Source organism: Orbicella franksi, chromosome 3, assembly GCF_964199315.1.
Source record: "Orbicella franksi chromosome 3, jaOrbFran1.1, whole genome shotgun sequence".
NCBI lineage: Eukaryota > Metazoa > Cnidaria > Anthozoa > Scleractinia > Merulinidae > Orbicella > Orbicella franksi.
In genome coordinates this window covers 31,279,339-31,290,274 of record NC_138147.1, presented here as the reverse complement: position 1 = coordinate 31,290,274, position 10,936 = coordinate 31,279,339, and the positions used below count along the sequence as shown (strand labels likewise).

Here is a 10,936-nt window from a genome sequence, read left to right as displayed (position 1 = left end):
GTTAAAGCTAAAGTATCAGCAAAGCGATTTTATAAAGATTACGTTTTTCCGCGGTGGTTAGTCGTTGTTTGGAGCCTTGCATAGGGTGTCATTTTTCGGGTTTGAACCTGAAATAGGGTATCAATTTTCATTTGATTCATCCTTAAATAGGGTCAGGCTTTAAGACCCTTCGCGGCACACACCTATCCGATATTTATGAGAGTACCCATCCGGGCATTACTTATATAGTATGTATAGTTAACTCAGTTTAGGAAAATTTCTGCCGGTGACCTTTCAGTCCAAAATCTGCAGGCATCAACATCTATTTTCTCATAAATTGATCAACACAAAATCAGTCTTATGTGTCATGAGAATTACGCAGTAACTTAAAGGCTCAATTTATCAAGCAGACACAGAGCTCTTCACATGTTGTTAGTGTTGTTGTCTTCTAGTCCTTTTCCTAAAATCAAAGATGTCTGGAAATTATGTCGATGAGAAGAAAGTATTCGCTATTCGCACTCACTACTTAAAGTTTTTTACGATAACTGCAGAAATTCTCGCGCGTTCATTGGCTAATTTTCATTGTCAGTAAGTGGACAGACACATGAATTTATAATTTTATGCGATGCGTCAACGAGCGAGAGCAGACAATTTGACGATTTGTATCGTTAAAAACAAATTGACGTCAGTTTTTCATGCGTCTGTCCTGTTATTAACAATGAATTTCGTCACAACATTGTTAAAGTAGTCTGCGGATCCACTCGGCTATCGCCTTGTGGATCCACAGCTACTTTGACAATGTTATGACGAAATTCATGATCAATAACAGTACAGACACATGAAAAACTGACGTCAATCTGTTAAATGGATATAGCATACGAGTGTAAAAACCGCATGTCTAATTTGACTTTGTCGAGTGCAGTGGCTTAGAGATACGAGTTCAGCAAAACAGCCTTCGACAGAGAAACCTCAACCAACTGCATTTGTTACTGTTTGCGGATCTCTACCACGAATAGACGTCACGAAGATTAACTTTCGGGACGTGGAGTCGACTACCAAGTTAGACGAGTCGACTCACTTTGGGTGTATTGGACAACACTTTTTCATGATCAAAAGGACGTTAAAAACAAGAAAGTTTGCAGTAGTTTATACACCATCAGAAACAACATAATGTCCGGGGATTAACTGATCAGTGTCATCGAACAGACCTTTCCAGTCCTCCGACTAACGACATCCCAATAAGGGGAACAAAACGCTCTGGGTTAGTATTGACGCAATCTTAGCTTCAAGCATCCGTGTTGAAATATTTTGTTCATCCATGTGAAAAATTTGGCTTTGGAATACAATGCGTCAAACAGTCCAAGAGCAGAAGAAAGGATATAACTGGGCCCAGGAGAAATGAAACACGAGATCTGGGGAACCTGTTTCACATAAACTAACAGAACTAACGAGATTTTGAAATTTTATTTTCAAGGCACAGCCCTGAGATATCTTTGCCTTTTCTTTACTTCTCTTTTTCTCAATTAAAAATTGTTTTCTTTCCGACCATCAATCTGGAGACCGCTCTAGCCAGCTGGAAGGAAAATAAAGACTGCTCGTTTAATGGCGCTTAAAAACCCATTTAAATGTCAGTTACAAGACAAATCGTGCAAAGCAAAAAGTCGTAATATGAAATTTGTTATTATTATTGTTTAATAATATAACTAAACTGGACTTGAATGTTCTACAAAAGTTTAACATGTGACACTCATTCTTTCTTTCAATATAATTGATGTTGATTTTTCAGTCAGGTTTGAAACGATATATACCAATAATATTACAGACATTGCTATTGCACCTTTTAACAATTTGCTATGGATCTAAGATATGGTTTATATGCCGGTCGCATCACATTCGAAACATACCGAGGAAAATATGAAATATTTAACTACTTTACTCTTTTGTTTTGTTAGAGACACTTCATCGAATGTTAACATACTATCTGGAGGAACTGAAACATAACAAAGGACAAATGGTGAACAAGTTGTGGTCATTCTTTTTATATAAACAGGTTACCTTAGCAACAGCCTACATGAAACACTCTTACTTTAAGTTTTAACTGTTTATAACATTAAGGGTGTTTCTAAGGGGTTATGCTATTGCTATGGTAACCTTATATGCCATCACGATTACCTTTACTGGTTCAACATTCGGTAAGCTAAGGGTTTGAGTGATACCAATATTGTAGCATCACTTAGAAAAGAGTTTTAGAAATGATCCGTCAAAGTATAGCTGATAAAAGAGTGCTGGAAACCATTGCCAGCTACCTTAAGGGGGAGTAAAACGTAAGATACGTTAAGAAATATAGTTAGTAGGAAAAAACTCAAGATGGTTTCTATCTTTTCTAACTAAAAAATCCAATATTCAATCAGTTCATCGAATCACCATTTTTCCTCTTTCTCATCTTTTCTAACAAATCTCAAAAGAGGATTTTTTTTACTTTTTTACACTAAAGCTGACATTATGTTTCTACTCTGCCATAACGACTGCAGCAATAAAATTTACAAACTTGAATAGTTTTCATATTTATCCGGGTCCTTAAGGCAAAAGTTAAACTCAGTCAAACGTTATCCCGCCTGCCGGGAAACAAATGGATTCGGACACGATCTTCAAGCCTATAGTATCCGCACCCAATGGGGCTTACTGAATGTATTTCAAGAGTCTTCATAATTTGTCAAGCCATTTAAACAAAATGTAGACAAGAACTTTACCAGACATCACCTGTAACCTAAAACTAGCAAGATCCACTGTATTCAAAGTATTGTGCAACGTACATTACGAGTATGATGAACATGCTTCTTTCGGGACGTACTCTCCATCATCTGTTGAAGCTGAGTTAACTTATGCTCAACAGCTAATACATCAAGATGGTCAGGGTCGCGCTTTTTCAGACGAATGGTAAGTGCACGTTCATAACACTCTTTGGCCTGCTCCAGGTCACCCAGGTCGCGGTGAACAGTACCAAGGTTATTGTGACACCTTGCCACATCAAGATGGTCAGGGTCGAGCTTTTTCAGATGAATGGTAAGTGCACGTTCATAACACTCTTTGGCCTGCTCCAGGTCACCCAGGTCGCGGTGAACATTACCAAGGTTATTGTGACACCTTGCCACATGAAGATGGTCAGGGTCGACCTTTTTCAGATAAATGATAAGTGCACGTTCATAACACTCTTTGGCCTGCTCCAGGTCACCCAGGTCGCGGTGAACAGTACCAAGGTTATTGTGACACATTGCCACATGAAGATGGTCAGGGTCGAGCTTTTTCAGACGAATGGTAAGTGAACGTTCATAACACTCTTTGGCCTGCTCCAGGTCACCCAGGTCTTGGTGAACAATACCAAGGTTATTGTGACACATTGCCACATGAAGATGGTCAGGGTCGAGCTTTTTGAGACGAATGGTAAGTGCACGTTCATAACACTCTTTGGCCTGCTCCAGGTCACCCAGGTCTTGGTGAACACTACCAAGGTTATTGTGACACATTGCCACATGAAGATGGTCAGGGTCGAGCTTTTTCAGACGAATGGTAAGTGAACGTTCATAACACTCTTTGGCCTGCTCCAGGTCACCCAAGTCTTGGTGAACAGTACCAAGGTTATTGTGACACATTGCCACATGAAGATGGTCAGGGTCGAGCTTTTTCAGATAAATGATAAGTGAACGTTCATAACACTCTTTGGCCTGCTCCAGGTCACCCAGGACGCGGTGAACATTACCAAGGTTATTGTGACACATTGCCACATCAAGATGGTCAGGGTCGAGCTTTTTCAGATAAATGATAAGTGCACGTTCATAACACTCTTTGGCCTGCTCCAGGTCACCGAGGTCGCGGTGAACAGTAACAAGGTTATTGTGACACATTGCCACATGAAGATGGTCAGGGTCGAGCTTTTTCAGATAAATGATAAGTGAACGTTCATAACACTCTTTGGCCTGCTCCAGGTCACCCAGGTCTTGGTGAACAGTACCAAGGTTATTGTGACACATTGCCACATGAAGATGGTCAGGGTCGAGCTTTTTCAGATAAATGGTAAGGGCATGTTCATAATACTCTTTGGCTTGCTCCAGGTCACTTAGGCAATGGTGTACATCACCCAGGAAAATGCAACATTTTGCTTCATCTTTGTCGATATACACTTCACTACGCTGAACGAATTGTAATGCTTGGCTGAAGTACTTTATTGCAACGTCGAAAAAACAGTGCATTTGACAAATTTGGCCAAGTTTTCTAAAGGAGGATGGATAATGCTGAACATTTATTACGCTGCGTTGGGTTTCTTGAGAAGTGTCTCGTTTATGAAACAATTTTTCAGTATTTATAAACAAGGTTTTTAAATGAGGTATGACGGGCTTGCTGTCAACAAGAGAATCAGTGTCCTCCCAATTCACTGATAGGTTGCTTTCCACGAACTGAACGAATGATCTAACGGTTGCGTCTACAGTTTGAAGTTGTTGGATCTCCGGAAAATCGCTAGTCAAAGAGTTAATGACATCATAAACAACCTGATGCACCCGAATGTGCGCACCACTTTCGTCTTCACCATTTAATATGAGTGAACATCTTTGGATTCTCATAGCAATCATTTCTTTATCTTTAATTTCTTCATCTACGTTGAGAATATAATTGATCACGATGTCTTGACTTACAGGTTGTGGCGCACACACAGAGAGGAGACTGAACGTGTGATGTATGATTTTGTCGGAGGTCATTGCCTTTTCAACAGCCAGTGTTGTTGCTGTGGTCATGGATTCTTGGTAGCTTGGATTAGTTTCAGCATGGATGGTTTCAGTGGTAGCTCGTTGCCCCTTTTTAAGCTTCTCTAGGTAGTCGTTCCAGCCAAAATGTGACGTTGTCTTGTTCTGCCGCACCTGTCTGACATAGGTGGCGGCGCTTGCCAAGGCAAGAGGCTGGTAGTCCAGTGCCTGCGCAACTTCTTTTCCCATCTCGCTGTGATCGATAAATGAAAGCTTTGCCAATAAGCAACTGGCATCGTGAGGCTTCATACCTTTGCTAACTGAGATGTGTTTAATGAAAGAACTTGGCAAAGGGATGGACGCAGTGTCCTGTGTTGTGATTAACAACTGACCGTTTGCCCACTGCTCATTTCCAGACGCCGGTAAATGAACATGGACACGTGATATGCTAGTAACGTTGTCCACCACCAGTAGCCACGACGTATAAAGCTCGATTTTTGTGCTGATTAACGTCTTCAGATTAGTGATCTTCTCTCCCGTCGTCAAATCCTTGCAGTTACGGGTGTTTGTAACCACTAATTCTGGACATTTAAGTCGCCGGGCAAAAGACACGTACGATTCCAGAAGTGTATCTTGGCTTTCAGCATTCATTGTCATTACAAATGAAGTAGCACACGGAATTTCTTTGCCCTCTTTGAAGAACTGCTCAGCTACAAGGCCAGCCAGTTGAGATTTTCCACTTCCAGGGTTCCCTGAGATGTACAGAAAACTTAATTTGTTTTCGTTAGTGCTTTTGAGCTGTTTGAGCTGTTGAGTTATTTCAGCCACCTCAAAATGGCGACTTGCGACGTCGTGTGAAGGTTTGGGAGGGAGAATACAAAAGGAGGAAATTTCGTTGTGTAACTGATTCTCAAGGACCTGTCGTTCTTCTTCTCTTTCTTGTAGTTCCTTTCTTTTTGCTTGAAGGTTCTTTTCCTTTTCTTGAAGTTCCTTTCCTTTTGCGTGAAGTGCCTTTCCTTTTTCTTGAAGCTTCTTCTCCTTTTCTTGAAGTTCCTGTCTCAGGTCATCAACCTTTTCCAAGACCCGTCTTAACTCCTCTATTGGAAACCTTTTCTGATTTTGGATGTCTTGAATTTGGCAGGTAGAGAGACCGAGCCCTTGAAATGCAGCATGAACTTTACCAATGGCGATTTGAAACTCTGGATACACGAGGTGACCTTTTGGCATGTGCGCAAAGTCTTCATTTCGAAACTTTCTGAGATCATCTATATGTGATTTGACGACTGGATTGAGACCGGGACGGATGGAATCGGAGTAAAGAATGGCGTAAAAGAGCATGGTACAATCCCATTTTTCTCTGTCTCCGTTAATCATAGCAGCTAGGAGTTTGGCGTTTCTCCTCTGGTTTCCGGGAGATTCCTCGTTCTTGAAGTCCAATCCATTTCCCGGCTCATCTTTCCATTCTCCTAACGTAGTCTTGTAGCGATTGTCCCATTCTTGCTTGAAAATTGATCGGAGACCTTCAGTTATTATATCAGTGACAACGTAACAGATCCTGAAGTAGTTCAATTGCTCTTCTGTAAATTCTATTGCAACAGCGGCCATTTTCTGCTTGCATCACCTTTTGTTTGACTTCAGCCCTTTGTAAGAAATAAAACTTTGTGATTAGCCAATTAGAACCCTGTCGAGCTCGGTTGCTAGCTGAAGGTTTCGTTTGCTTTTTTGACTTTCCTGATTTTACTTTTCCTCTTTTAAATTGAAATACATTACAGCAATCAGGATAAAAAGGTAATTTTCATGTACACTGTTTTTTTTTTGATAAGAATATAGTTCTTCTGGCCGCGAGGCTGAATATCCTTATTTTTCTGCCGATTTTAGGCTGAAAATATTTTTGTGGATATGCTTAGATTATAGGGTGTGGCATTTCTGTTTTTGAATATTTTTCGAATTTGGTGTCTTGTTGGTGTTAAAGTAATTTTGAAGCCAGCCTGCAGATATTAAAGCTTGATGTCACGTACATAACGTCTTGCAGAAATGTGTTAATGCTGTTTTTGTTGCTTTTTGGCTAGTTTTGCCGCTTAGAGAAAGGAAGAATTTTATTTTTATTTACAATTTTTTAACACACCAAATTTTCTTTTGAAAGTGTCAGCCTCGGGTTTATTCTTCAAATATTCTTAAACTTTCGCAAATTTCAGCCTCGATATTCTTATAAAACATTTCCTTTTAAGGTGGCTCAAAACAGTAATAAGGTTAGTGAGTTGTTTGTGATGTCGCTTATTTTTACCTTCGAAAACATCCATCCTTCAGGCATTTCCAGAGGTAAAAACATTCTTTTAAACCGCTGTGCTGGAACGTAAACGAATCTTGTAATGTTGACGTTGCGATCGATTGCGCCGGCTATCAATCTAAAAACAGCAGGAAAAGACTACTCTTCAGGTTTTCTTCGTTCTTTTACCGTGCCAGTCTCACGTTCGGGTATTTATGGTATCTTTTTCAACCGCTTATGCCACTAACGACAACAGCGAAAAAGAAAACACTATTCGCGGGTATTCGCGTTTATTCGCGTGGAATTGCGGGCTTTACTGAGCAGCGGACCGCCTTCACGCGTGCGTAAAGTGCGATCTTGTAAAGTCGAGATTTTAATTTACGCGTAGAACGAGCGTGAAAAATTCCATATCCACGAAGCTAATATCTCAAAAACTGATGCGGTGACCCTACTTTTTTAATGCATAAAAATATTCAACGGCAAAAGCGGAATGCATGTGCGAAATTGTGAAAAAACTGTGGAATGGAATTTCTCCAACTTGGAAATTTCCATTTTTCTTAATTTAAGAAAAATCCACACCACAGAATCTTTTATAATTTTTTGTGTTTCCTCCTGTGTGTGTAATAAAAAGATTTTTATAAAAAAATATGGGGTCACCGGCTTAGTTTTTAAGATTGATGGATATTGATGGTAAAAAGTGGGTCAAGTTTGTTGCTATGCAACAGGACTGTGCAATCTTAATTTATGACTTAAACACAATGAAAGGCACAGTGGAGAGTTACCATAAAACAATGGCACAGCAATTCAAAATAGTACAGCTCCAAGCCTAAAAAATCGCACCCAGTTCGATAAGTCTAAAAGAAAAAAAAAGACAACTGTTTTGAGACACCTTAGAAAAGAAAGAGAGAATCAAACTGCTGACATGGCGCCAAGACTTCTCTTAGAAACAGAGCCGTTCTGTCCGTTACAGACGTTTGAGTGACAAAGTCAAGTTTACGTTATGTTTATATGCAGCTTCCCGCGAATGATCAGCCCCAGTCTGAAGTGTCAGCCGTCTTTTCGTGCTTAAGGTGTCTCCATAGGGTAATCATTTATGGCGTTGCGCGCGCATGTGTTACGTTTTGAATGTTGTTTTTGCATGCGCTTTCACACCTAGTCCTCTCAAACTTATTACATATAATAAGCAATGATTAAATAGTATTTTGCTATCATCTCAGTTAAAATTTTAGGATTTAGTCTTGAATTATAAGTGCCCAAACAAATGTGTTTTTTTACTGTTTTTATGGCTTTATTTGTGATTTTCATGAATTTCCTTCGGTGAAATCTTCCAAAATTTTTACATCACATCGCTTCCAGTGGGATACGAATTTTAAACACGAAAAAAGTAGGGTTTTTAAAGGCAGGTTTTTCGTTATTTTCAAATTTGTCTTTTACCGCTGCAAAACGTCTGGTCTTATAGATTTCCCTGAAAAACGAGCTCCGACTGACATAAAATATTCACTACCAATCTGCCAAATTTAACGGAATTTCACCGAAGGAAACGCGAGAAAATTCACTGTCAGTTTTGCTTTTTGTGCTCATGTTGACGTAATAAAATATCGAAAAACACTGACGTTTTCCTTTGAGCGCTCGCACATTACTTCCTTAGCGCTCGTACGATCGTAGAACTATAGGGAGCCACCTTAAGGACGTTAAAACTAATTGTTTCTGTGCATCCTTACTGCGCACGCAAGTTCACATGCCACGACATGCATCGAGTGCGCGCTTAGTAATAAAATGAACAATGATAGAGCAGATGGTCGTTGCTATATAGCTTCGCCTGGATGTAACGATCTTGGATGTTCGGTGACCCTATTTTTCTTTTAATGGATCATTTTTTCTACTGATTTTCTACGTTTAGCAAAAAAAAATGAAGAAAATCTGAATTTTTTGCGAAATGCACCATCGAATTCCGTTCTTTTTAGCTCTCAGTTTGTCTGTGCGGCGATTTTAAAGGCCTCTTTTTAATGCAATTTTATTTACAGGACAACCACTTACACTACTTACAGTACTAATATTATATTTACATGCACATATACTTACGTAAATGCCTCTTGAAGGGTTAAGTTTTGTGAAAACGTTGGCAAAATTTAGAATTATTTACGCAACAGATCCACTTCTACAAAATATGACTAAGATCGTTGGCCTCCTTTGACCCATCTTCGATATTTTTAACAATAAACCCCTGTAGACCATGCTGAATTACGTGCGCCAATTTTTAAAAATCAGGGTAGTTTTCCACTTTCCACACGCTTGATCTCTGAAACGAAGTTGGTAACCCCTAATTTCTCTTGCATTTCTAACACAAGTAAATGATTATCTAACTATCCACTGGAAACCTTTCGCGCGAACGTCCTTAACCACCGAGGGGCCCAAGAAGAGAAAGCTGGCCCCCTCGGGAGTTAAGCGCGAGAGGACGGCTAGTCTGTGAACAGGCTCTCTTGTCGAGGATGGGGTGAAGAGAAAGCCGGAAGAAAGAGGATAGAACCACATGGCCCCCTCGGCCACTTTACTCTCAGGCAGTTACTTCTCGGCCCTTCCAGCTGTCCGAACCCGGTCACAGGCGAGAAGACGGCTGCATGACACTTGAGACTGCTAGCAGTCGAAGGGGCCAAGGCCATATTGTCAGTGAAGGTGGCTTTAAAGAATTACTTCATATGAATTGTACCCATAGCATTTCATCCATAACGTGGCGAAGCGGTTTTTTCATTGATGAAACCTGATGTAAATTACGGATATATAGCATCGATATACGGAAGAGAAATACATTTAGGTAATACGAGTTTGAGCTCGACATGCATTGGTATTTATTTCTTCTTGAACTATGCATGCATGCCGTGAGAATATTTGATTTAATCAACAAAGAGAAATTGCTCCAATTACTAAACCAGTCGGAAAAGGCGTTTCGAGTTTTTGCGTCGTGTCCAGGTGAGCAGAGTCACGTGGATACGAGGATATGGAGTGAGAGCCATCAGAAGAGCCATTGTTTGTCACAAAAGCTCCCATCGTCTCCAGATTTTACCCCAAGTAAATATTTGATAGCTGGCAAATGTATTTCTTCCCGTCAAAAAACACTGGAAAACGATGAAGCCAAAACTCCCTGAAATCGCTTTACTCATGAGTAACACGACCTAAACCTCTTCAGGAACATAGGAAAAAAAAGGTACACAAACGAAGCCAGGGACAGCATTTTTGATGTATTTCTTTTCCGTAATAAAAAATTGCAGCTGAAATTTGAAATTCGAACTGATTGAGCCATTTTTGTGTCACTTTAGTGACACAACAGTAGCTAACAGTAATGTTTCTCGATACAAATTCTAATTACGCGAACCACGTTCTGTTTTCCTTTTGTTGAAGGAAATACAGCTTAACATCGTTTATTTAAGCAATAGACCACAAGTCTTTATGGTTTATAGGCTGATAAACCACTTGGGATGTTGGAGGAACACTCGAAGACTTCGTAAATCACGAGCCGCAGGCACAATAAACCATAGCTGATTGACCAATCAGAGCGCGCGCATTCATTTAATTATTATACAAAATGCAAAATTGGATGGTAGCATTTCCTTTTGGATTTATTTCCACGCGGATAGCCTTTCAAAGTTGATGCATTAGTACATCGATCAAATTATCCCGCGTTAACGCCTTTAGGCTCGTTGTTAGATCATAAAAGGGGACGCCTTATATTCCTTAGATATCGAGGCTAATTAGGCGTATAAACAAGCAATGACATGACATGATGTATCAAGCTAAAGAGGCGTTACGAAATAAGGAAAGTATGACACCGTCAAACATTCATGAAGTTATCCTAGTTCGAAACGTTACCAGAAAGAAAGTACCGCTCATATATCATCACCAAAGCTAATAACTTAAATAAGTTAGTACTCCAGGCGTTGTCAATCGATAAACATCGATA

The 10,936-nt window shown here is 39.9% G+C and overlaps 3 protein-coding genes across 8 annotated transcripts in view; 1 reads left to right on the top strand and 2 right to left on the bottom strand.

Annotated features, from left to right (window-relative positions):
• Positions 1 to 10,936, top strand: part of LOC145481996 (uncharacterized) — a 102,054-nt gene that overhangs the window by 34,579 nt on the left and 56,539 nt on the right. The window lies entirely within an intron of this gene.
• The window catches only part of LOC145481955 (uncharacterized), a 72,068-nt gene that overhangs the window by 54,760 nt on the left and 6,372 nt on the right, over positions 1 to 10,936 (bottom strand). The gene's annotated exons all lie outside the window — the stretch shown is intronic.
• On the bottom strand, positions 820 to 6,335 carry LOC145481958 (uncharacterized). The gene is made up of 2 exons (XM_081460536.1): positions 3,628 to 6,335; positions 820 to 3,123 (listed from the first exon to the last, which is right to left on the bottom strand). The coding sequence occupies exons 1-2, from the start codon at positions 6,318 to 6,320 to the stop codon at positions 2,772 to 2,774; spliced, it is 3,045 nt and encodes a 1,014-aa protein (XP_081316662.1). The 5' UTR covers positions 6,321 to 6,335; the 3' UTR covers positions 820 to 2,771.

Bases quoted from the DNA above. Each gene is read 5' to 3' on its own strand.
- LOC145481958 (XM_081460536.1), bottom strand. From the start codon at position 6,320: ATGGCCGCTGTTGCAATAGAATTTACAGAAGAGCAATTGAACTACTTC. The intron at 3,124-3,627 runs GTGTCACAATAA...TCATGTGGCAAG, and splicing joins GACCATCTTCATGTGGCAAT to GTGTCACAATAACCTTGGTA.